At 35.6% G+C, this 27,200-nt stretch overlaps 3 protein-coding genes across 3 annotated transcripts; 1 reads left to right on the forward strand and 2 right to left on the reverse strand.

The window, feature by feature from the left end:
- Positions 1-364: 364 nt before the first annotated feature.
- On the reverse strand, positions 365-988 carry LOC141628116 (protein FAR-RED IMPAIRED RESPONSE 1-like). Its single transcript, XM_074441297.1, has one exon. It carries the CDS (start codon positions 986-988, stop codon positions 365-367), a length of 624 nt encoding a protein of 207 aa, XP_074297398.1.
- A 6-nt stretch (positions 989-994) lies between these two features.
- LOC141628117 (protein FAR1-RELATED SEQUENCE 5-like) lies at positions 995-1,669 on the reverse strand. The gene has a single exon (XM_074441298.1). The coding sequence runs from the start codon at positions 1,667-1,669 to the stop codon at positions 995-997; it is 675 nt and encodes a 224-aa protein (XP_074297399.1).
- A 4,701-nt stretch (positions 1,670-6,370) lies between these two features.
- Positions 6,371-7,801, forward strand: LOC141628118 (protein FAR1-RELATED SEQUENCE 1-like). Its single transcript, XM_074441299.1, has 3 exons — positions 6,371-6,767; positions 7,128-7,445; positions 7,593-7,801. The coding sequence occupies exons 1-3, from the start codon at positions 6,371-6,373 to the stop codon at positions 7,799-7,801; spliced, it is 924 nt and encodes a 307-aa protein (XP_074297400.1).
- The last annotated feature ends 19,399 nt before the right edge of the window (positions 7,802-27,200 follow it).

The raw sequence follows: 27,200 nt of genomic DNA on the forward strand, positions 1-27,200 counted from the left end.
ATGTGATTTTCAGGCAGAGATTTGAGCAGTGTTAATGTTGAGTAGAATTCAGACTGTGACAGTCGAAATCTTAAGCTTAGTGACATCCGACGAAGTAAAATCATCCAACAATTGACCGTGAGCATCATACAAGGGCATTTTTTAGTGTTCTTCGTCCACCTATCGAGGAGATACTTATCGGTATCTTTTGATCCCTTTACCTGATAAAATCTAGATGATGTGTTTACATATGTATCCCTTCCTCTCAAACAGCTTGCAAGAACATGTTGCATCAAATGTTGAAGGATTAAATGCGACAAACAGTAAGTCTTATTGAAGATAGAATCTTCAACTTCTAGGAACCTTGACGCCCTCCCTTGAAGAATCACCAAAGACTACATGAGTTTAGAGAATCAACGCACTGCTGTTGGAATTCATAAAAGAGAGCGTGCGTATAAACAGTCGATGCATGAACCTCAAGGCTAAGAAGGGTTTTGGTTTGAGGTAGGGAGTGATCACTATCTCTGTCAAGAGATTTTTGGGTGTACCGTTGCTGATCCATATCACTTTGAAAGCGCATCCAAAACTCAACAAGTGTGCCATGAGGATTCTCAAACCGCTTAAAGAAGCTGTTTGCGCTCTCAGAGCGTTGCGTTGTTCTTAAAAGACAACCAAGAGGAATATCACGATAATACGCAGGAATCCAACGTTGCCGCTTGGAAAACAGATATTGCAACCATGAATTATCTTCCAATTGGAACTCACTGATCAACGAACACCACCTCTCTTCGAAGTCAGAAGGCTCTAACTCTGAATCCCAAACAACAGAATTCAGACGAGTGACGAAGTCAGTCTCTTTGGTCAATGTCGTGCCTACCTTTTCAGGTAATTTCTTCATAATATGCCATATGCAATAGCGGTGGGCAGCAGTCATAAAAGCCGCAGGGACTGCAATTTTCATAGCAGGACATTGATCGGTAAAAAAGCAATGGGGTTCCTTCCCACCCATAGAATCTCAGAATTTTGTGAAAATCCATTTAAAATTCTGGTCATTCTCCCTAGACATAAGCGAAGCACCAAAAGTGACGGACTTCTTGTGATGATCAACACCAGTAAAGGGAGCAAAGATCATGTCGTACTTATTAGTTGAATAGGTTGGGTCAAAAGTCACCGCCTCACCGTATAAAGCGTAATTACGACGTGCTGCTGCATCAGCCCAAAATACACGAAACAAACACTTATTCTGATCAATATCATAGGCAAAATAAAAACCTTCCTGGGTTTCATGAAGGGTTTCCAACTGGTCTACAAACATTTGAGCATCCTTAAGACCTATAAAACACTTTATTTCCCTTCCAAAATTCTTAAACTCAGTTAAAGAAGCTCCAATATTTTCATAGCCATCAACATATTCCTTGACGGACCTAAAAGTAGAAGTTGGGCCAATATTGACCTTGCAATTATCAACGATGGTTTGTTTATGTTGCAAAGCAAGGTTTCTACATTTTTTCTGAAATTCTCTATACTTGAGTGGAGAAAGACGGTGGTTATGGGCAACATGAAACTGATCAACAACAAAGAATGGCACTTGAACTTGGTCAATTTCTTTAATAACAAATCTAAAGAAAATCCTAGCTTTACAACCAATCCTAGTAACCTTAGTCTTCTTCGGATTAGAGGCCTTGACCATTGGCTCCTCCTCTTCACCAGTAATGGGTAATATTGTCGGCTTAGAATCCCTAAATCCTTCCCGGTGACACACAATCAATTTTGTCCTAATATCTCCACTACTTCAAAACCTTTTCGTTGAAGATTTCCTTGGTTCAAAACCACATGCAATTGCATAAGTCTCATAAAACTGTATACCCTCGTCTAACGTAGCAAAAGTTTGTCCTATTGTAGGTGTAAATTCAGTTGCAATATTTCTGACCCACTCTTCAGAACCTCCAGGCGTCACCATCAAAGAAAGACGATTCCCGAAAGATGCACCTCATCAACGTCTATGCATTGTGGAGAAGGAACAGGTACCACAGGGACAACAAAAGTATTTTCTACAGCAAGAGAAGTTGAGTAAACAAATTATAACAAATATAACTAGATTATAACAAGACTATGATATTGTGAAGGAATGCATGTGATATTGTGGAACATAAAACGTGATACTGATGAATATAAAATAAATAGGCAACCGTATTGCAGCCTATGATACTGTGATGGAATACATGTGATATTCTGGAGCATAACATGTGATACAAATATAACAAATATAACTAGATCATAACAAACTATGATATTGTGAAGGAATGCATGTGATATTGTGCAACATAAAATGTGATACTGATGAATATAAAACAAATACGCAACCGTATTGCAGCCTATGATACTTTGAAGGAATACATATGATATTCTGGAGCATAACATGTGATACAAATGCACAGAAACTGATTACAAGTCATGTACTGCATCATATGATATTGTAAAGGACTCAATGTGATATTCTGAAGCATAACGCGTGATACTAATGCACAGAGTAATGACCAAAGAATGTACTGCACCTTTGATACTCAGAAAGAATTCAATGTGATATTCTAAAGCATAACATGTGATACTAATGCACAAAAAGTAGTTGCGAGTCATGTACTAAAGCCTATGATACTGTAAAGGACTCAATGTGATATTGTATAAGGGAAACTGATTCTAATGAGCAGTAATCAGGCAAACAAAAACTACAAAATGTGATACTTTTCAGAATTAATTATGATATCTGTCTCAATAAAAAGTGATACAAAAGGAAACTCATTAAATAACGATTTAAACTTGAAGTAAACACAAGCAGTGAATGCAAAATAAACTTGATGATAAACAAAACAGACAATGAGTACATTATTTGTTATACGTCAATTAGAAGATGAAAAAAACAGAGATTAAATTTTAACGCAACAAAAATAGCAAAAACTACATGTTGAAGAAAGTATATAACCAGTACATGATTTTAATACATAAAATAGCACGAATTGATGAATCCGTGACTGATGTTGATGAATTATAACATCAATTATAACAAAAAAACCAGTAATTACACAACGAATTCAGTCGAAGATACAATAACAATTAAACATCGTGCAATAAAACAGGAAAACAGAATGAAAAAATTAAAACATAAAAATAAAGAAGCAGAAAACGATGAATTACCCGACATTAAATATGTTAAAACGAGGAAAAATAGATGAAGACGAATGATGAAGAAAAAGTGAAGGAGAATAAGCAATCGAGACGAATTTTGAAGAAATCGAAAATCAATCACGGATGATGATGAACACATGTGAAGATGACAAATGAGAGCGAAGAAGACAACTACGCGCGAAAAATTGACGGCGTGAGAATGAAGAGTGTGATTGCGGAAGAGAGAGAGAAGAGAGAGAAAGTAAATGAATTCAAATGGTGAGTTTGAGCTGATAATAGGGTTTATATAACAACTTTAGGAAATTACGAAAATACCCTTACTAATAGCTTGATATAAAGCAAGATTGTTATGACTCATGTGTGATATTGTCGATGGACTCATGGACTCAAATAATTAGGTAGGACTCATGTGATCCTAATTATATATATATATATATATATATATATATATATATATATATATATATATATATATATATATATAGCCAAGTTCAAATGAGTCCACTCAAATATATGAGTCCCTAATTAAGTCCTTTTTTTGGCCATTGAATTAGGTGAAACCAAGGGTTGAGATTTGTTTGAGTTTTACGTAAAAACAAAAAAAAAGAAATCAACTAATAATCATAATCAATACACTTTTTATTCTCCCAACACTGATCACCTCGTATTCATTAGCACAACTGTAATATCCCTTTCACGTTCAATTGTATCCTTCTCTCTAACCCTTTCTTCTTCCTCATATTACTCCCTAAAAAATTAATCTTCATACTGGTTTAATAACATCCTTTCATCCTTTAGTTAGTTCTTTAATATTTACTTAAATTTTCGACCATATTCATCCTCTATTTAGTTCATCACTTATATTTCATGGGTGATATGGAGATTGTGGCTTATGAGGCTGTTTAGAATGGTAAGATAAGTACTTGTAATTTAATTGTTCTATAGAGATATTTAACTAGTTATCATTGTTAAATGTCTGTATAGTTAGAAAAGGAATTGTGTTTATATGAGTAGTAATATTTGCACGGTGTGAAATTTATCTTTATATTTTTTTATGGGGGTGGAAGATGAACATGAGGTGTTTGTATGTAGACATATTAGAAGAGGCAGAGAAAAGGAGGTAAGCGAAAAAAAGGTTACATAACTTTTTTTTTAGACGATGGAGGTAAGGGAGACGAGTAGTCGTTTGCTTTAGTTTTTGGTTTAGGGTTGGTGACAACTTTTGGCGTTATTAAAGTTTCAGTTGTTGTACATTAGGGTTTTTTTAGCAGATTTTTGGTACTGATATGTTTGTACGTTGGTTTAGTTTCCTTTGATTAATGTTTTTTATTTTTTATTTTGTACTGAACTTTTTTTTTTTTGATTATTTTGTGTCGTCAGTTACAGCTGATGTAGATGATGAAACAATTCCACTGGTGTCAGAGGAAGACTTTTGTAAGCAGTTGGAGGACGTATTTACTCCATACATTGGGATGGAGTTTGGGGATATTGAGGAAGCTATAACATTTTATAAGGTGTACGCACTTGGGGTTGGGTTCGATGTGAGAAAATACACAACTAAAAAGTGGCGTGACGGTACTATAAAATCAAAATTATTGGATTGTAATAGGGGGGTTTACAAAATCAAGTAACGAAAGTCCGGGTAAGGAAGAAGATGGAAGTAAGCAGGAGAGAAGAAATAAGCTTAAGAGGATTGGTTGTAAAGCTCGGATGAGGTTATTTTCGAAGAATGGTGTGCTTTTAGTGGACCGGTTTCATGAAGAACATAATCACGAGCTTGTTGTTGTCAAAGATAGGGAGTTTCAAAAATTATCCAAAAACATTTCCAAGTATCACATGGGACTAATTGTCTCAAATTCAAGGGTTAGTAACTTAAAGTTTTAAAATTTACGTTTAAAGTTTCACAATGTACTTTTAAAGTTTCAATAGTGAGTGTGTGTTATGGTGTCATAGTTTTTATGTTGTAAGTTGTTGATGTTTTAATTTTTGTATATTACAATTTCGTAGTTCACGCATAAAGTTCCATTACTGAAATATGTAGTTGAATTTCCGGAAATAGATTTAATGTTTCATAAAATGTGAATTAGACTTTCAAAATTGCCTTTAAAAGTTTCAGTGCTATATGTGACAGTTTGCAGACATGAACTGTGTTGAATTTGCAAAATTTGTCGTTAAAATTTTAAAGTTAACCTTTAAAGTTTTAGTGCTCAGTTCAAATGTTAAAAGTCAGGAAAGATAATGTTGTAATTTTTTTTCCATGACCTGAGTTAAAGTTTCTTAAAAGAGTGTTGAATTTTTGAATGGAACGTTAAAGTTTCATTGATGATTCGTTTGTGAGAATGAATTTAATCGAAAGGGTTAAAGTTTGTACAACTGATAGGTAGAAATTAGTAGTAGACGTTTGAATGTTCGAGTGTGAATTTAATTTCTTCGACGTTGGTTTGTTAATTCATTGCAAATTGAATATTGAGCAACAAGGACTTACAGAATGTGTAAGTAGGTTGTTAACGGGTTCCACAATATAGGGGCTAGTTTGAACGACTTCAAAAAATTTCAAAGAGACATAAAGTGTTTTATTCATGAAAGGGACGGACAACTTTTCATTGATCACTTCAAGAGCATGGCAGAGACTCGGCCAGACTTCTACTTCGACTATGATGTTGACGTAGATGGTAGCCTACGACGCGCAATTTGGGCGGATGGCATTGGTAGGAGGAACTACTCTGTCTTTGGAGATGCCATTTCGTACGACCCTACTTAATCCACTAACAAGTACAAGATGGTTTTCACTCCCTTCACAGGGATTGACAACCATAAACGATCAATAACTTTCTGTTGTGCCCTTATAGCGAAAGAAACTACGGAATCGTTTAATTGGTTGTTCGAGAGGTTTTTGATTGCTATGGGGGAAAGGAACCGTAGTACATAATAACGTATCAAGATCCCGGAATAATTGCGTCGATGCGAAAAATTCAAGACAAAGACGGACCGGTTCTACATGTGGCACATTATGAATAAGGTTCCCTGTAAGTATGGTAGCAAAAGGAAAGATTACCAGGTATTTCTAAAAAAGTTAAATGCTATTGTATGGGGCGAGGAACTTGAAGCAGAGGAGTTCGACAATAGATGGTCAGCAATAATGGAGGAACACGTACCCGCTGACATTGAATGGTTTACGGACTGCTATGATATAAGGAGGTAGTGGGTGATGGCGCACTGTAAGGACTTGAGAATGGGTGGTATTATGAGGACGACACAGCGGTCGGAAAGTGAAAACAGTTTTTTCAAGAGGTTTGAGGCGAGAAATGGTACTCTTGTTGAGTTTTGGATGCGCTTTGAAAGTGCTTTGGACCAACAAAGACACAACCAGAAGAGACTTGATAACGAAAACCGTTATTCAAACCCAAAGTTATGCAGTAAGTTGGCAATAGAGAGTGATGGTGCGAAGATTTACACACATGATATTTTCGAGGAGTTTCAAGAGGAGTTAAAGAATGCAATTGGTGGATTTAGTTGCAAGGGTTTCTTAGAGTCGAACAACTTAGAGGTTACTACCTTGAAGGATTCATTGGGAGGCCGTAATTTTGATGTTCAGTATAACCCAGGTATGAGTAATTTAGTACGTTGTTGATTTATTACTTGTTAAGAGGTGTTTTACATAGTTGAAGTATTAGAATTTCATTAAATTGTCTTAAAGTTTCAAAGTGTAAGTAATAAAGTTTTACATAGTTGAAGTATTAGTACGTTGATTTATTACTTGTTCAGAAGTGTTTTACATAGTTGAATAATTAAAATTTCATGAAATTGTCTTAAATTTTCAAAGTGTAAAAAATAAAGTTTTACATATTTAAAGTATTAGTACGTTGATTTATTACTTGTTAAGAAGTGTTTTAGATAGTTGAGGTATTAGAATTTCATGAAATTGTCTTAAAGTTTCAAAGTGTAAGTAATAAAGTTTCTTTTAGTCATGAAAGTTTCAATTTCATTTGCTAACTCAAGGACTTTTGAGGCGAGCTGTTCCTGTAAACTTTTTGAGAGGAAGGGACTACTCTGCAGGCACATAATTAGGATTTATTCCGGTAATGGGGTAAAAAAAATTCCGGAATCTACAATTGCTAGGAGATGGACAAAGGATGCATTGCGGAGTGGTGATAATAGTACAGGGAAGTGTACAGATGACATGGATATTGTAGACAGTAAGCAACTTCAGATGACAAAAGTGTGGTCGGAAATTCACGAAACAATTGGAGTGCTTGTTGATAAGGAAAAGGAAGACGTTGAAGGTCTTACTAATTTAATAAGGTAATTTAGAGAGAAGCTGACACCGGTAGGTGAGAAGTTGAATAAACAACAGCAAGTGGAGAAATTGCTTGGTTGTAAAGCAAGTAAGGAGATTTCTATACTGCCACCTAAATATTCCAAAAACAAAGGGAGTGGAAAAAGGATTTTGTCTAGTAAGGCGAAGGCCATTGCAATTGCCAGTAAGCCGAAACGCATGTGCAATAATTTCAAGCAAATGACACACCATGACAAGAGGAACTGTCCTAACCCTTTTGCTGAGCATCCACCGCAATTGTCGGAATCATCTGAAGAAGAGGAGGAGGAAGAGGAAGAAGTAGACGACTTGTCGGAAGAGTAGGAATTTTTTTATATTAAAATGTATTCCTTGGAAGTAGATGTTTGTATAGTCATGGTCTATGTTCGAATTTTTTTATTTTAAAATTATGAAGTTTATGTTGAAATTTAAGGTAGCCAATTTTTGGATTGAAAAATCCCATGCAATGTCGAAGTTTCACAGTTATTCTGTTATAATTTCCAGGTTCAGGCATGAATTTTTAAAACTATTGCTTTGAAGTTTCAACAAGAGTGAGTTGAAGTTTCACATTTGGTGCCTAAAGTTTTAGAATGTGAACAGTTCTCATGAAATTTAAATATTATTGTCTGAAGTTTTGAAATTTGTGAGGTGAAATTTCAAAATACGTCTTAAAAGTTTGAAGAGGTAATAGTGGAATTTAAAAATTATCTACGTAGTTGAAATTTTAACATGAGGTAGTTGAAATTTCAAAGGTGAGGATTAAAGTTTCAGATTGTCGACTATTGAAATGGAATTTAAATATTATTGGATGACGTTTCAAAGGTTATGAGTTAAAATTTCGAAATGCGTCATCAAAGTTTCAAAAGTTGTCTTTGGGATTTTATTATTGTATGTTTGATTGAAGTTTCAACTTGAGTCAATTGAAATTTCGAAGTTAATGTTTAAAGTTTCAGAATGAGGAGGAGTCACTTGAAATGTGAATAGCTTAGGTTAAAGTTTCAAAAGTTATGAGTTAAAATTTTAGAATGTGTCGTCAAAGTTTCAAAAAGTGACTTTGGATTTTTTAATTTCATCCGTTTGGTTGAATTTTCAACTTCAGTGAGTTGAAATTTCAATGTTGACGGTTAAAGTTTCAAAATGTGGAGAGTTCACGTGGTAGTGAAATATTGTAGGTTGAAATTCCAAAAGTTGTGAATTAAAATTTCAAAATGCGCTGTCAAAGTTTCAGTAGTTAAAATTGGAATTTAAATATTATAAATTTAAATATTGTTGGCTGAAGTTTTAAAATTTCTGATTTAAAGTTTTAAAATCCTTCGTCAAAGTTTCAGAAGTTTAGTTTGGAATTTTATTATTACATGCTTAGTTGAAGTTTCAACATGACTGAGTTGAAATTTCAAAGTTGAGGCTTAAAGTTTCAGATTGTCGACTATTGAAATGGAATTTAAATATTATTGGATGACGTTTCAAAGGTTGTGAGTTAAAATTTCGAAATGCGTCGTCAAAGTTTCAAAAGTTGTCTTTGGGATTTTATTATTGTATGTTTGATTAAAGTTTCAACTTGAGTCAATTGAAATTTCGAAGTTAATGTTTAAAGTTTCAGAATGAGGATGAGTCACTTGAAACGAGAATAGATTAGGTTAAAGTTTCAAAAGTTATGAGTTAAAATTTCAGAATGTGTCGTCAAAGTTTCAAAAAGTGACTTTGGATTTTTTAATTTCATCCGTTTGGTTGAAGTTTCAACTTCAGTCAGTTGAAATTTCAATGTTGACGGTTAAAGTTTCACAATGTGGAGAATTCACGTGGTAGTGAAATATTGTAGGTTGAAATTACAAAAGTTGTGAATTAAAATTTCAAAATGCGCTGTCAAAGTTTCAGTAGTTAAAATTGGAATTTAAATATTATAAATTTAAATATTGTTGGCTGAAGTTTTAAAATTTCTGACTTAAAGTTTTAAAATCCTTCGTCAAAGTTTCAGAAGTTTAGTTTGGAATTTTATTATTACATGCTTAGTTGAAGTTTCAACATGACTGAGTTGAAATTTCAAAATTGAGGCTTAAAGTTTCAGACTGGAAAATTCAATAAAGTTACAAAAATTTTAAACTAACATTTCAAACGATGGCAAAAAAGTTTCAACTGAAAACTTGCAGACTTTTTTCATTTAATGTTGATCCTGCTAGAAAAGTTTAGCTAGTACAAATTTAACTACATTCAAAACAGTACACAAGATCAAACAGTAGTAGGCTACATGAAATATTAATAAAACATTGTTATTTTTTATTCAAGATCTTCGAAACTTTACGCCTAGCATATACGACTTGCCATAAGCTTTCCTTTTGAGCAATAAATTTCTTCACATTGTCCATGGTTTCTGCTCGAACTTTGTTCATATCGGATAATACGTCGCAGCCAGTTGGATACACAGATAGCGCCGGCCAACCTTCTTCGGAAGGTCTTTTTGCTCGAAAGGGGCACCCTCGTAACATAACATGTACATCATTGTAAATAATCCAGACTCGAGTTCGCTAGGTTTTGGACTCTGCCAACTTAATTTGATCTGGCGGTGCCTAAACTTAGCGACCTCTTCTGCTCCGGATACGCATCTTGATTCCAGGTAATCACTCATTGCACCGGACTGCACATAAGTAAGATGTATTCATAAGTTAAGTTACATATTAGTTGCGTCAATATTCATCGTAGATATAGTAAGAAACTTACAAGGATTTTAGACACCTTGAAGACTTTGGAACTCTTAAACTGCAGGTATAGCTTATGGTCAAGGACATCGATAGTCCTTGAAATGAAATTGATACATATGCAAGCAAAATGATCGTCAATATTAACTGGTACGAAGATGAGCTATGCATTTGATGGTAGGTGATGTCGTCACTCATCCAATCAAACACATTTATAATACTCAACATACAACTAGTTAGCGGTAAGTCGAGGTCGATCCATGGGACGGTGTGCTTTGGGTTCTAAGCCTACCTATCTCAATTTATGCTAGTGTCACAATTTGTTTGGGTTTGTAGTTGTGTTCTAGGCTAATGCAAGCAATAAAGTAAAACAAGCAACAAAAGGAAAGATGTAAACAAATGATTAAAAGTGCTAGGATATCATGGGGTCATAGGGGATTTATGGTGTTGATCATACAAACATGTTTACAATCATAAGCAAGCAATTAATGTTGTGGAGGAACCGAGTTGGTTTATGTCTTACGGTTCATAATAAGGGTTGGGTCCCGGAGCCGAATCGATTAGATTGTACAACACCTACAAGTCGACTTACTTTCATCCTAATCAACTTCTATGCATGGTCTAACAAGACTCGAGTTGGGTTATATCTTACAAGTCAAGTTGAGTAGATTAGAGATGGTTGTAAATGCAAGGATTCATAGGCTTAGCATTTCATCAAACATAACATGTGCATAAAGTTGACATCACAACAAGCAAGCAATTTAATCATGTGAACATATTAGATTAAGCATGAATCAATCCCATGTTGGTTTCCCTTAATTACCCACTAATCCTAGCTAAAGGACTACTCACTCATTATCAAGTTTAACATGTTAATAAGGTTGTCAATCATACTAACAAAGCCAAACATGATGAACAAGTAATAAAGATTAACAATAATTAAAACAAGGATTAAGAGAATTATACCTATGGAGATTCCAAAATAATAATGCAAAGAATAATAGAAGAACTTGATGATTGATGGAAGGTTGTCAATCTCCCAATAATAACACAATAATCTTCAATTACCCAATAATAAACTTGAATAATAAATTTGAACAATAATTATGGAAAGATTAATGTGTAATTTGTGGAAAGATTAAAGAGTAATCTATTCTAATCTACTCCTAATCTAATCTAAGGAAGGATTTTTCTAGCTAAAAAGATGTGTTAAAGGATTATTACAAATGGGGTATTTATAGTAGAAATTAGGTGGATGCATTAGGGTTAACTAAGGGCTAAACTAGTAATTACACTTTTGAGATTTGAGCAGGGAGACTTCGGTATTTTTCGAAGTAAGGGCGTCTTTCACAGAGCTTGAAGAACACGAAAATTGCTGTAAAGGAATCCGTGCGTATTGGAGTCGGGACGGGCGGATTCTGACTGGGGAAAACGGGCGGATTCAGTTGAATCCGGGCGGATTCTGAAAATGCAATCCGGGCGGATTTGGGAGAAGACGCACGGATTGTAGTTCACGTAGAAAGGAAAAGTTTCCTGTCCAGGAATACGCCCGTCCTGAGCGAAATATGGGCGTCCTGGGCTTCAACCCGAGCGGGTTGAATTTGACCCGAGCGGGTTGAGCTGTATCTTGAGCTCGGATTGTAAAACGGACGTCATTTTCTCATCCGGACTCCTATTGGAGTGATTCAAAAGCCTATATCACTTGTTTTTTCGACGCCGTTCCATCTAGCATATTTTCAGAGCCAAAGCAGCAACCCTTGGTTCGGTTTTCGAGCGATTTCTTCTTGTAATGCCTTCTCTCTCGTCATTCTTACTTTTAACCCTTTGATCCTTCTATATACACTTTATTCCTACATACTTGGCCATCATTCTTGCCTCCTCTTCATACTAGTCCATCTAATATCATCAATAAGCTTCCAAATATGCACGAAAGACGGGAATTTCCGCCTTATTATCTCCTTTTCTACAAAACATATGAAATGCGATAGAAAAGCAAATAGGAAGGTTTTGACCGATAAAATGGTCAGAGAATGTTATAATAGTATGCAAAATAGGCTCAATTAGGGGACTAAATGTGCGCAAATAATGATCACATCAAATATCCCCAAACCGAACCTTTACTCGTCCCGAGTAAAGAGGTGACAAAAACTAGACCTTTATTTAAACTAACCTACTAATATAACCGATATGAGACAATTAGCGGGTCTCACTTCGCCCCTTCAACTCACAACAAGACAACCATGAGGTAGGATGCCTTCTTGCAAGGCAAGGTCGGTCTTGCCAAAATGGCGACACATCCAAGCATTAAAGCACAACAAAATCAAGTAATGGATGCATCTACAAAAAGAATAGCCACTTTCCTCATCTAAGTGGCGGAAATTATCTACAAGGGAAGCAATTCAAGGGTACACACTCCTTCATAGATGCAATTTCTTCAAACTACTAAGCTTAGAAGGATACCAATAAATCACCTCCAAATTGTGTCAAGCTAGGGTACCTTTATCCTCAATTGTTAAATGCTTTTGTCAAGAGTAGACTCCTTATGGCGTTAGAAACACTGGAGGATCGCGGAATTCCCCCTCTTGCCTAGACAAGAAGAAGGGTCGTCCCCTCTCTACCATGCACAAAAATGGATACGATGGATAAAGGGATCAATAGATATTTGAGTTTCATTTTGGGAGTTTGCTTTGTTTTTGTTTTTCTCCCCAATTTCATGTGGCATATAACACTTGAGAACACTTTCTTTGCCATTTCTTTTTGATTTTTGGCTTTTCAACACTTGACAACTTTTCAACTTTTCTTTTCATTTCTTTTGAACATTTTCAAAGTCACCCCATATGTAGCGAGGGTGGCTTATATTTGAAGCTTTAGGAGTTCTATTTTTGCTCCTCTTTTCATTTGATGCCTTTTTGCAAACTTTCTTTCAGTTTCTTTTCATTTCTTTGAACTCAAATCAATTTCTTTTTGTGCCCATTCTCTTTGATGACAAAAATGTGGTAGAACATGAATGATGGATGGATGCATGGTTTCAAGGGTCACCTTGGAACAAACGGTAGCCAAGGAGTTATCACACCACAAGGTACTCCTAACTAGGCCTTAATCCATGAGTCAAAGGATACTAGCATGACACATCCTAGGGTGTTTTACAAGCATTCTAACAAGCAAAGTCTTAAGAAGAAAAAGCATCTACTAGGGCCTATATACACTTGTCAAGCTTCCCAAGTAGACGGTTTCACAAAATTTTTCTAACATGCAACTACATGCCATGATGCAACTAACATATATACATCCTAATGCATATGATTCTACCAACTAATATGCCATATAAACTAAATGAAAGTCCTAAATTAACATTGTTATACCGCATCAATCAAAATAAAGCCACATAGTCATTAACATAAAGAGGAAAAAGGAGATTGGAAAGATCATACCATGCGGTCTTCATGATCCTCATGTCTCGGATGTGGCGTAGTCGATCAATGTGAACAAGCAGAGAACAAGCACAATATATACAAACAATAAATACAAAACTACACTACAAAGGAAATGAACATGATTTTGGTTTTTTGATTTTTTTTTTCAAAATTTTTATGGTTTTTGATTTTATGAAATTAAAAGAACATATTTTTGTGATTTTTCAAAAAAATTTAATTTTTATGCATTTTTGGAATATAAATTATCATCCCCCACTTTATTTTGAACATTGTCCTCAATGTACATGTAAGAGTAGGAATAAAAAGGAAATACATGTTTTTGAATTTTTGATTTTTTTTAAAATAAAGTACAAATGCAATGATATGATATGAATGAATGCATGCTCTAGCTAAATGCAATTATATATGACATATGTAACAAATGAATGCAATCTAAACTATACTATATGATGCATGATTTCTAGTAAACTATGGTCACCTATGATCAAACCTCCCCAAATCGATTTAAACACTATTTCTAGTGTAGAAATGAATAGGTTTGGCCATTAGTGACTATGCATGAATTCTAATCTATATGAAACTAACTACATGAATCATGTGAGATATATTATAATGCAACTATACTATATGAACTACCTAATGTAAATGCAATATGAAATATAATACAAATGCAAGCTAAATGTATATGTATATAACTAAATGCAAGTGGAAATGTAATGCAAAGTGAAAGGAAAGGATATCTTACAAATGGTGGTTTGAGGGAGGACTCCACCAAACTCATTCCTTGTTGCCATGGTTATTTATGTTGTCCATGTTGCTTAATGCTCTCAATAACCGGTCAAAGGCTTTTGAATGGGCTTAATGTAAGCATAAATAGGAGATTGGTGATGTCAAAACGTAGTTTACCCATCTTTGCTTGGAATAGAACTTCCCAAACACTCTCCCATTTGTTTTGCGCTTGGCACTTGGCTTCTTACAATACTTCAAGCTAACAAGCACATGATTCTTGTCAATACAATGTATGAAGTGTTGCCCATATTCATCCGGAGGCTTCCACTCTTTACCATCTCTTTCAAATTCTATGATGATAGAGCATTGATTCATCAATCCTTCAATAGTAGAAGGAGAGTTCTCATTTCTTTGATGAGGGGATAGTTGAAGGATAAGATGTGGAGGAGTCAACTTCTCACCATTGAGGTCATTCATGCTTTCATTATCTTCACTTTCTTCTTGACCCTCCTTAGAACTTGAACCATTTCCAAAGAAAAGAGCTTCAATTTCTTCCAAACTATGATCAAAGGTGCCAACATCATAGTCTTCCTCTTGGCCTCTCAATTCCCCAAAGATTGCAAGTTCAAATTCATCAACCTCTTCTTTTAAAGTTTTACCTCCACTCCCATAAGTGTCAAGGGAACACACTTCCTCTACATGGGTCATAGAAGGAAATTGTCTTGGGAGGTCTTCCTCATCATCATCATCATCATCATAGGTATCCCAAATTGGAGAAGCAAGGCTAGTGTGGGAGCTAGATACATAAGGCAATTTAGACAAAGTGCTTGTCTCATAATTGGCCTCCAATTCATATTCACCATTGCTCTCCTCTCCAACTTCATCATGCTTCAATTCATCATCCACTCTTGGTCCATAATCAATCAAGCACTCCCCTTCCTCAAAAGTAACATCTTCATATTCACATTTATCATGAATGTTTGTAAAGTTGGGTACAAGTTGGAATATGGGGTGTTCAATACTTATGAATTTAGGAGGTGGTGGGGGATTCACAAGAGTAGCTTCATAATGCCATCCAAATTCTTCTTCACCCTCATTATCTTCCACTTCTTCTTCATTTAGCATTTGGGTGGCTTCTATTTGGGCAATTTGATTTGCCAACTTCTCACCATTAGTAACAATGTTTTTGAGAACATTGTCCCTAGCTTGACTCTCTTCCATCATTTGCATGAAGAGATTTTGTTGGTCCCTTAACATTTGGAGAACCACACTTTGCATGTCAAGATTATGCTCATTCTCTTGTTGTGGGTACATGGGAATTTGGTGGTATGGGTGTTCATTGTACGATGACATTCGACATTGATTGTAAAGTGGGTTTTGGGAGGGTGGTTGTTGTGGATGTTGGATGTGGGGGCTTTGGTAAGAAAAGTTGGGGTAGTGGTTAGGACTTTCATTGTATGAGTTGTAAGGTAGGTTTGTGTTGACTTGCTCCTCAAACTCCCCATACCCATAGTGGTCATACTCAAAAGATCCACCACATACTCCATGTGCCAAGCCTTCGGTCATCATCATAACTAGGACAAAGATATAACTACAAACAAGGAAACTACAAGAAAACGGTAAAAACAATCTTTGAGGAACAAGTTCCTCAAGGTTAGAGCAAAATCAAAATAGACAAACAAGAAAGAACTTAATCACATAGCACCGTCCCCGACAACGGCGCCATTTTGATGGTAGGTGATGTCGTCACTCATCCAATCAAACACATTTATAATACTCAACATACAACTAGTTAGCGGTAAGTCGAGGTCGATCCATGGGACGGTGTGCTTTGGGTTCTAAGCCTATCTATCTCAATTTATGCTAGTGTCACAATTTGTTTGGGTTTGTAGTTGTGTTCTAGGCTAATGCAAGCAATAAAGTAAAACAAGCAACAAAAGGAAAGATGTAAACAAATGATTAAAAGTGCTAGGATATCATGGGGTCATAGGGGATTCATGGTGTTGATCATACAAACATGTTTACAATCATAAGCAAGCAATTAATGTTGTGGAGGAACCGAGTTGGTTTATGTCTTACGGTTCATAGGAAGGGTTGGGTCCCGGAGCCGAATCGATTAGATTGTACAACACCTACAAGTCGACTTACTTTCCTCCTAATCAACTTTTATGCATGGTCTAACAAGACTCGAGTTGGGTTATATCTTACAAGTCAAGTTGAGTAGATAAGAGATGGTTGTAAATGCAAGGATTCATAGGCTTAGCATTTCATCAAACATAACATGTCCATAAAGTTGACATCACAACAAGCAAGCAATTTAATCATGTGAACATATTAGATTAAGCATGAATCAATCCCATGTTGGTTTCCCTTAATTACCCACTAATTCTAGCTAAAGGACTACTCACTCATTATCAAGTTTAACATGTTAATAAGGTTGTCAATCATACTAACAAAGTCAAACATGATGAACAAGTAATAAAGATTAACAATAATTAAAACAAGGATTAAGAGAATTATACCTATGGAGATTCCAAAATAATAATGCAAAGAATAATAGAAGAACTTGATGATTGATGGAAGGTTGTCAATCTCCCAATAATAACCCAATAATCTTCAATTACCCAATAATAAACTTGAATAATAAACTTGAACAATAATTATGGAAAGATTAATGTGTAATTTGTGGAAAGATTAAAGAGTAATCTATTCTAATCTACTCCTAATCTAATCTAAGGAAGGATTTTTCTAGCTAAAAAGATGTGTTAAAGGATTATTACAAATGGGGTATTTATAGTGGAAATTAGGTGGATGCATTAGGGTTAACTAAGGGCTAAACTAGTAATTACACTTTTGAGATTTGAGCAGGGAGACTCCGGTATTTTTCGAAGGAAGGGCGTCTTTCACGGAGCTTGAAGAACACGAAAATTGCTGTAAAGGAATCCGTGCGTATTGGAGTCGGGACGGGCGGATTCTGACTGGGGAAAACGGGCGGATTCAGTTGAATCCGGGCGGATTCAGTTGAATCCGGGCGGATTCAGTTGAATCCGGGCGGATTCTGAAAATGCAATCCGGGCGGATTTGGGAGAAGACGCACGGATTGTAGTTCACGTAGAAAGGAAAAGTTTCCTGTCCAGGAATACGCCCGTCCCGAGCGAAATATGGGCGTCCTGGGCTTCAACCCAAGCGGGTTGAACTTGACCCGAGCGGGTTGAGCAGTATCTTGAGCTCAGATTGTAAAACGGACGTCATTTTCTCATCTGGACTCCTATTGGAGTGATTCAAAAGCCTAGATCACTTGTTTTTTCGACGTCGTTCCATCTAGCATATTTTCAGAGCCAAAGGAGCAACCCTTGGTTTGGGTTTTGAGCGATTTCTTCTTGTAATGCCTTCCCTCTCGTCATTCTTACTTTTAACCCTTTGATCCTTCTATATACACTTTATTCCTACATACTTGGCCATCATTCTTGCCTCCTCTTCATACTAGTCCATCTAATATCATCAATAAGCTTCCAAATATGCACGAAAGACGGGAATTTCCGCCTTATTATCTCCTTTTCTACAAAACATATGAAATGCGATAGAAAAGCAAATAGGAAGGTTTTAACGGATAAAATGGTTAGAGAATGTTATAATAGTATGCAAAATAGGCTCAATTAGGGGTCTAAATGTGCGCAAATAATGATCACATCAGCATTCAAGTTGAAGGTATGACCACAGTGCTTGATGTACAAGTCCCAAATATGGAACAACGTATCGTAATACGCACTAGTCTGCGTCTCCTGTGCACAGGCTTCTTGGTTTTCCAACCATCGCATCACCACGTCCTGCGAAATATTTGTTCTTATAACTGGTTACAGAATATTTCCATTTGAATTATATAAAGTTCATCAACTAAATGTCATCTGAATTTAAAAGTCGATGCGTACCGTGTGGCGTATGCCTAGGAAAGCCATTCTTGGTACTTCGTTTGCATCTGACTCTATCTGATTCAACAACTTGGACCAACATTCAATAACAGTTGTGGACATTTTGCTATCAGGTAGCATTGACATAATCCCATCCCTACAAAGTACGGCATAGACTCCGTAATCTGCCAATTGTTCCCTGCAGCGTGAAATAAATGCGTCGTAAAAGATAAATTTGGGATATTAATATTATTTGCTTGGTTGAAGTTTGAACTTGAGTGAATTGAAATTTCAAAGTTGATGCTTAAAGTTTCAGAATGTGGAGGAGTCACTTGAAATGTGTAGTTTAGATTAAAATTTCAATAGTTGTGAGTTAGAATTTCAGAATGTGTCGTCAAAGTTTCAAAAAGTGATTTTGGTTTTTTATTTTCATCCGTTCGGTTGAAGTTTCAACTTGAAATAAAAATAAACAACCAATGCAACTTATATGGTAAGTGCTTACTCACATTACAAATATACTTCAATTGGCTATATGAACCAATACAGGTTAGACACCCAACTTACCTCGGGTCTAAATCGTGGTCGTCAAGGAAGCAGTAATCTGCTACGTGCTTCCTTATTGTGGTCATATCTTTCATTAGCAATTGGTTGCTCCTAAGAGTCTTAGATATGACAAGGGTTGTCAAATCAGCAAAACCGCAGTCAAGAGAGCAACCAAGACCATCACCGCTCCCCCTAGGACGACTTTTAACAGCTGATAACTCGATTCTTGGAGAATGAGCTATTGGAGTTGTTGGTTGAGGGGTAGTTGGATCGATTACACTTAAACGGGGACGCTTGGATCCTTCAACTCGTGGTTGGCTACTTCTTTTAGGGTAGGTGATTTAGAAGTGGTTTTGTGGATGTTGTTGGTCTTTGCATGCACAATAAGTTTACCTTCTTTGAATGATTTAGCCGCAGAAATAACCTCTTCCCTCGACTTGTTAATGTCACTAAGTACAAGCGTCGTCGCAATTTCAGCCTGTATGTTCATTGCGTCCATGGTGCCTAGCCCGCAGTCAAAGGGTTTGCCATTATAAAGGAGCATGTGAATCATCATATAGGTACCACAGTCATTGGCTGAGTATCCTAGACCTTGCCATGCAAAGTTAATGTTAAAAAGTTTAAACTCGGATACTGACTTGCCTTTATCTAACCCTTTGGAAACCAAATACTTGCCCATTTCGATTGCCTGTATGTATTTTGATGCGTGTCATTTATATGATGTTTTACAGCCTATTTTACACGCATTTCAGAGCTCAATTGAGTAGTTTTGCTACTATTTCCCTTGTTTCGTGTATTTCTTCCTTTTCTTGTGATTTTGTAGGAATATGAAGATTTCAGTGGAAAGTAAGCCGAACCCGTCCCTAATTACTTAGCATTGCATTTGACATGGAGTATTGACTCGAGGAATGAGCTTGGTGCGCATTTCAAGGCCTAAAGATAGCAAAAGCAAGGGTGCGTACGAGTTTAACAAGCAAAGAAGCATTTCACGATATTGCAGCCTCGTTCAGATGGCTATATCTCGAGTTCTAAAGCAGATAATCGAGTGATTCCAATTGGAGGTGAAAGCGTATCCTCTTAGCTTTCCAACGTCGCGTAGAACGCCTGATTTGACCAAGTAACGAAGAAATGACAGCTATTTTAAAATTAGTGCACGCTGCAGGAATCGTCAGAATGCAATTCTGTACAGCACCTTTGGTCGATCGACTGGCCTCAGTGGTCGATCGAACACCACGCGAGCTGATGCGCAAATTAAAAGATCGAGAATTAGAAAGCCCAATGTATTCTTAGGTTTAGGAATAAGAGTGCGTGATATTCCTATATAACTAACCTATGTTTTCAGAATAATTATCAGTTTTTTGGAGGAGAGACATGAGGTCTCGAGTTTAGCACAGTTTACATTCAAATACTTTAGTTTCTCAATAAAGTTCGCTATTTTGCATCTGGATTTCCTTTCGGCTTTCAGTTTCGGTATTTCTCAATCATAATTTCAGTCTTTAAGTTTATTATCTTCGTAGTTAGAATTGCTAGATTAGTTCCCTAAAGCCGTAATTTTCTTTGTTGCGAATTCTTGTTAAATCGTTTAATCATGCTTCCGTTCTTCGTTTTAATTGCTTTTGTAGTTGTAGTTAGAATTATTATGAGTAGCTAAATACCCCGTGCTAAGATGCGAAGGGATCTGTAGCGAAGACGACGTAGATTAGTAAACCTGATGTCGGCCTTTGGTCGATCGACTGGACCTGTTGGTCGATCGACTGCCTATAGTGGTCGATCGACTGACGCGAGATAGATTAGCACCGTTTCAATGTTTTAATTGCAATATTTGACAACGAGACCGAGAGGAGACTTGTTAAATGCTTAGTATTTGACCGACCCACAAGATCGAGAGATAGGGGAGGGAAAATAGATTAATAAATTGAGACGACTAAATTGCTAAGATCGAAAGATAAGTAATTTAGGTATTAGGAATCACTTTTCGGGCGAGAGCTAGTATTAGTGAGACCTAGGGACCAAAAGATAGTATAGGCCGAGAGGCGCCACTAGTTAAGAATGGACCGAGAGGACTTCTTATTTGCCCACCTATTGTGATTTATCGGACTTACTTAGATACCGTCAATCGCATTTGCAGTGAACCAATCGTCTTAGCTTCCCTTTTATTATTTTCTACACCTTTTTATTTAATTGCTTTAGTTATAGTTTTTATTTTATTTTCGCATTTAGATTTAGTTATAATCCAATCCAAAACCCCCACAATCAAGTACCCTTAGACTAGAATTAATAACAACTATCATCTCCCTACCTCCCTGCAGATCGACCCTTACTACCGCTTGCTAGTAGTAGTTTGGTTTTATAAATATTATTTTTGATACTCACATCGACAGGTATCATATTTGAAAATGGAAATGAATATAGATAATAAGCAAACATGTGAGCATTATATGTAGAAGGCAGATATATGAAATTCCTCAACAGCTTAAAGTTAAAAAAAATGCATGTCACGGCCTGCCGACCAAAGGATTTGAAATTGCAAAATTTTATTTCGCAAAAATGCAAATTCAGAAAATTTTATTTTAAGAACTCGAAATGCATGTCAGGGCCTGCCGACCAATTAATTTGAAAATTGCAAAATTTTATTTCGCAAAAAGGATAAGTTTAGAAAATTTTATTTTAAGAACTCAGATGCATGTCAGGGCCTGCCGACCAATGGATTTCAAAATTTTATTTTGAAAAAGAAGCTGATTTAAGGATTGGAAAATTTTATTTCACGAAAAGAGCTGGAGAATTGATTAATTTTGAAACTGGCAAAATTTTATTACGAGAAAAATGAGACTTTCTGAGAAGCCCCCACTTTGGACTAATCTGGAAGATGAATGACAAAGTAGTCGACTGAAGCAGTTAGTGACAAATATATGACACATAAAATGCAAATGCATGTCCTAGATATGATGCAAAAAAATGTTATTTTTTGAAAACATTTGAAATGAGATAGAAAAGGTTTTTGAAAACATTCGAAATGAGATAGAAAAATTTTTTATTTTTATTTTTTGAAAATATTTTTAAAAATATGGAGTCTGACCCAAATGTGATACAAGTAGAAAGACTAGACACTATTATTTTGGAAGTAACTTAAATTCTAACAATTTCTCTGGTGTGGAGAATGATTGTATCATTTTTACTTGACTTGTTAATTTGAGTTATATTTTTGACGAGTTCTGCCCTTTTTAAAGTAACAAGCTCTATCAATTACGTAGAACTAATACCATAGAAACAAAATACTTTTGTGACCGTATAAACTTAGTGTACATCCCCCGAAGTCTTAGATGCTGAACGAGGGTGATAAATGGATTGGAGTAGAAGGTTCTATGGTGTTAGACGACACTGGAGATCTGTGTGCCTCTCTCACTCACCTAAATGAATGAAAGGATCGTCCCAAGAGGAATGGAGATAATGAAAATGTGGATTGATTCGTCTAAAAAAGGGAAAATGACTATTTTGGAATTTGAATTGCTGACTGGAATTGTTTTGTCTTGTGAAATTTTGAAAGCTTTGAGACTTTTGATATTGTATCCATTTGAGATCCTAATTTTTTTGTCTTTGACTTTTGAGACTTTTGAAACCGGATTTGTATCTTTGAGATCATGTATTTTTTTATTTTTGTCTTTGACTTTTTGACACTTCCGTCACTACTAGAGTTGATTGCAACTTTGACTGGAATTTTCGTTGACTTATGAGAGTCTTTGATTGAATATTTTTTAGCTTGTATTGGTACTTGGACTCACATCTTAAGTTCATTTTAAGGGACTAATGGTCACCTCTCTTGTTTTAATAGCATGGAGTGTGCGCTCCCGTGTCTTATTTGTTATGTTTGAACACGGGTGTACTAAGAATCTGGTTTGAATATGTTCGAGCTAATTTTCTAGCATGAATGGGAATGAGTGATAATATTTGTTGAAATGGTCATATGAGTTTGTGCTCATCTGGTAGTCATTTGGAAATATGGAAATTGACGAATCTGGTAGATAAAGAGTTGTGCTCATTTGGTAGTCATTTAAAATATGGAAAGTTGACTTAATCCTGGTAGAAAAATGGAATCTCCAAACCTGTAGGTCACCTGAGACACATCGATCGAGGAATTATCACACCACAGATGGAAAAAGTGGTCAAACGCACGCCTCGCTTCGTTTTGATTCTAAGAAGTCGATTGATCTACACTACATGATACGCCCTAAAGTAATTCAAGTCTATTCTACTAGTTAAGGGTAAAAAGTAGAACAAGTGACTAATAAAAATGACATATGCTCTTTTTTTTTGGACTCAAAAAGGACTAGGATGGTCCTATTTTATAGCGAAATGTTAAGTGTAGTAAATTATAGGTAGTGACAAATTAGTAATCACATGGTGCCCTTCCAATATAATTGTGGATTGCTCTTTCATGGCAAAAGACAAATGAGCTATGGTAGGTCAAGTTTGAATTCATGGAATAGGATTAGCCTGCTTTGACTACAATTTCTTTTTGTTGGAAAATGACGAGAGTAACTTGGAAGTGGCAAAGGCGTTTTATGTGTAACATTGTTGTACAAGTTTCTAACACAGATCACAATTGAGTCTTTTTTTTTTAAAAAACAAAAATTATCATGGAGAATAAAAAAAGGAAAAAAGTAAAAACAAAAAAACAAACTGTTTTTTAAATAAGACCCCTATTTTTAGAAGAAAGAAATAAATTGAGAAAAGAAGAAACTTTTTTTTTAAAGACCAGAAAAGGAGTTTTTATATATTCCCACTGTGGGATCCCTGAAAAAATCACTTTTTTGAAAAATATATAAATAATGTGGAGTCGCCAGTAAGTTTTATAAAAAACATACAAAAATAAGTTAACGGAAAAGACCCTTTTGATCCTTGGAATGGGGACTGATCCGTCACTCCGGTCTGAACCAATGATTGCGGATTCGGGGGTAAAGGTACGGTCAGGGAAGGTGTTAGGCACCCAGACCGCCCATCAAACTGACGGCCTCACTATTTATTTATAATATTATATATTTGACGAAATTTGACGATAAAAAGATTAGTTATACAATTTTATACAAGACAAGATGAAACAACCTATAAACAAAGACGAATTAAATAGGTTAGTTTATATACAATTATACAAATTATACGATAAATAGGGAAAATAAATAAAAAGACAAAATATAAGAATTAAATAAAAAGAAAGAGTAAAGAAAAAACTTATTTGAATCTGGTACCCTCAAGCCTATGTGGATGTTGACTATTAATGAATTCCGACTTTGTTGTTAATTATTGGCTCTTATGCGCTTATATGGAGTTGGGACAATTTATTTGTATGAAGTTTGATTTGAAACTGGGATAGAATATTTGAGACAGTTGATTTGAACGAGTATGGAATTTATGGCTCGGATATTGTGTGTCGCTGGTTTTTGTGTTTGTCCGTCCCCCCGTCTGTGAAGAGATACCATGTGTGTTTATATAGTATTCCGGACTTCGAATTTGTATAAGGTTTGGGTTCTGAAAAGATAATAATTCCAACTTAGAAGAGTCCTTCCCTGTTTCACAAAGCCTATTACTATTCTTGACATGAGTGTGTTTCCATGCACACGATTCCTTGCTGTTTTGTTTTTATCCTTTTTGCTTGCTTCATAATTAAATTCCTTGTATCCAAATTTTATCACCAATGTACACATATATCCGTATATAACTTGGGTTGTTGAAGATTCCTAAACCATATTATCCTTCCGCAAAATTGTTTATCTTAATTTTATGCATATGGACTTCTTGGCTCCACTCAATAATTGTTTTCTACGTAGTAGAATGTACTCAGTACATACTTTCGATTCTCCTTGTCCTTGGTTTTGGGCCAATCGTAAATTCTCGGATCAATTTTCAACAGATAACGTCCACAATTTATTAACTGGTTCACAATGGATTGAATGGGATCAAAGGATGGTTTTAGGCCATTTTGAGTAATTTATGGAAAAATAAGCGTAAAGAGTCGTCAATTATAATATTGTCAATTTTCATTTAGTCATTTAATTTTAGCCTCATCATCGGGTACCCGTAAGGCTTGGTAGACATTTTGAGGTGTCTACAATTCGTAATTGTTAAAGTTTCATATTGTTGAATATAACATTTCAAAGTTGGCGGTTAAAGTTTTTGAGTTAAGTTTTGTGAGTGAAGTTTCAAACTAGTGGTTTAAATTTCAGAGAATGTATGTTGAAATTTGAAATTGGAAGTTTCAGTAAATGTCAGTTAAAGTTTTGAAGATGACGTTTGAAGTTTCAGTAAATGTGAGTTAAAAGTGCAAAGTTCAGGTTTTAATTTTTTGTAGAATAGAATGTATGTCAACTGGTTAAAAGTTTCAGAAATTGTAGTTAAAATTTCAAATTCCACGGTTAGAGTTTCACTAGTAAGATTATGTTAAAATCCATGTAGACTCTTGAAGTTTCATTTTTTGGGGTATAAAATTTCATAGTTCGCAGTTAAAGTTTCTAAACTAAATGTTGATTAAAGTTAGCAAGTACTGGTTTAAAGTTTCAGACAATGGGTGTTAAAATTTGGAGTTGAACGTTTAAAGTTTTAATATCGTCTTGTTGCTAAATTTTCAAAAGTTGATGAATGACTTGAAGTTTTAATACTGTTTTAGGAGTAGAATTAAAGGTACAAAGCTTGGGTGGAATGACTTACAGTTATAAATGCAATATTTGAGATAGGTAAAGTATCGAAATCTTATTTGTATGAACGGTTGTCAAGGTATTCAACCCGCTTTATGGGAAATTTATACATACACAACTATAGTGAGGCGAATCACCCGATAACCCGGGAATGAAGACCGAGGAAATCCAACATAAACCTATTAATAAAACTTACAATTAAGAATATTAAAATTATAAATCGAGATAATAATGGGTTTAAAAGGTTACACATACCAAATCGAATCCAAATTTGAAATTGAGATACACAATCACTGACCCAAATGTCCCATGTTGTGAATATATCTTTAGTTAGGTCTAGAACTTCCCCCTTTTGTTTGGCTTCCCAAATTTGGAGTACAAGACTCTGTCATAAGATAGGGAACTCATAAAAATTTCACACTTTGTTGTGAAAAGTAAGTAACTGTGAAAAATGCGCACATACAGTGTGGCTAAGCCCAAAGAAACAGCGGGAAGTTTGGACTGGGGCAGTTTTATCAGTCATGATCTTGTTGAGTAACAGAGACCAGCACTCGATAACAGTGTTCATGATCTCAAGACCGAGTTCTAACGACCAAATGTCCTCCCTCGGAATGAAGTACAGTCTTGTGTAGGATACGATTGTTTTCCTACAAAAAATGTGCAACTAGGAAGTCAATACAACAAAAGAAAGGGTATACAGTTCTTATAGGTAAAACAATATCAACTAATATAAAGTTCTTATAGGTTACTTACAGTTTACTATAGTTCTCCGATTTATTGAAGATGTAATCCATTACATCCTTCCTCCGGCTAAAAACGAATGTGAATAGTCTGTTGTTGGGGCGTAAAACATCAGACACAAAAACCTGGCTCGGATCGGGTCCACCACAATCAAAAGAGCAACCGAGGTTCTCAGGGACAATAGACATGCAAGAAAGTTTGGTTTTTGAATGAAATAGGAATGGATGGTGAACACCATCAGTTTGAGGGACATATATTGCAGGAGCCTCTTTATTTGCCTCATCCAAACCTTGCACCATATCATCTGAACACTGTTCAGGTACGTTGACACGGCTATCGCAACCCTGTCAAAGATAAAACCTAACGGTCTCAACTAAAATGTAGTAGAGGCAGTCGAGTATCGAATCCACAGGGAGGTAATGTAATTATCAGCTATCTAATTCTAGTCCTAAAGTAACAATTGGGGGGTTTTGTTGAATTGGTTTCTAAACTACGAGATTAAAGGAAAGAGAAATAAAGTAAGAGCAATAAGGGCAGGAAAAACGGTTTAAACTATCAATAAGAGAGGGACATGTCAGGATTTCAGTTCACTACGGTAGTCCAGTGACTCAGCTGTAAATGATTCAGACGAACTAATGTGAGACGGATGTTGAAAGGTCCTTTCGGTACACTTTCTATCCTAAAATACCACTAACTTAACTTTCATCCTCATTAGGGTAGTCTACTGTTTATAGCAGGCCTATTTAGTCCAATCTTTGGATCCAGGATTAATTTTAGCCAGATTAAAGGGTGACATAGAAGCGTGCACTCAACTAAGTCGAATAAATATAATTAAATTTCTATAGTGATAGAGTCTCGTAATTAATTCGTCTAATTCATTCACTATATCGTCACATTTCTACCGCAGATCCCCTAATCCCAACATGAAAGGGGTTTAGCTACTCATAACGCTAATTAAACTAACAGCAAACAATTTTCCAGCAGTAAAC

This window comes from Silene latifolia, chromosome Y (genome assembly GCF_048544455.1).
Source record: "Silene latifolia isolate original U9 population chromosome Y, ASM4854445v1, whole genome shotgun sequence".
Taxonomy (NCBI): Eukaryota; Viridiplantae; Streptophyta; class Magnoliopsida; order Caryophyllales; family Caryophyllaceae; genus Silene; species Silene latifolia.

Coding starts and splice junctions, on each gene's coding strand:
- LOC141628116 (XM_074441297.1), bottom strand. CDS start 988: ATGGGTGGGAAGGAACCCCATTGCTTTTTTACCGATCAATGTCCTGCT.
- LOC141628118 (XM_074441299.1), top strand. CDS start 6,371: ATGGCGCACTGTAAGGACTTGAGAATGGGTGGTATTATGAGGACGACA. Junction 6,768..7,127: donor TGATGTTCAGTATAACCCAG/GTATGAGTAATT, acceptor AGTTTCTTTTAG/TCATGAAAGTTTCAATTTCA. Junction 7,446..7,592: donor GGAAAAGGAAGACGTTGAAG/GTCTTACTAATT, acceptor CCAAAAACAAAG/GGAGTGGAAAAAGGATTTTG.
- LOC141628117 (XM_074441298.1), bottom strand. CDS start 1,669: ATGGTCAAGGCCTCTAATCCGAAGAAGACTAAGGTTACTAGGATTGGT.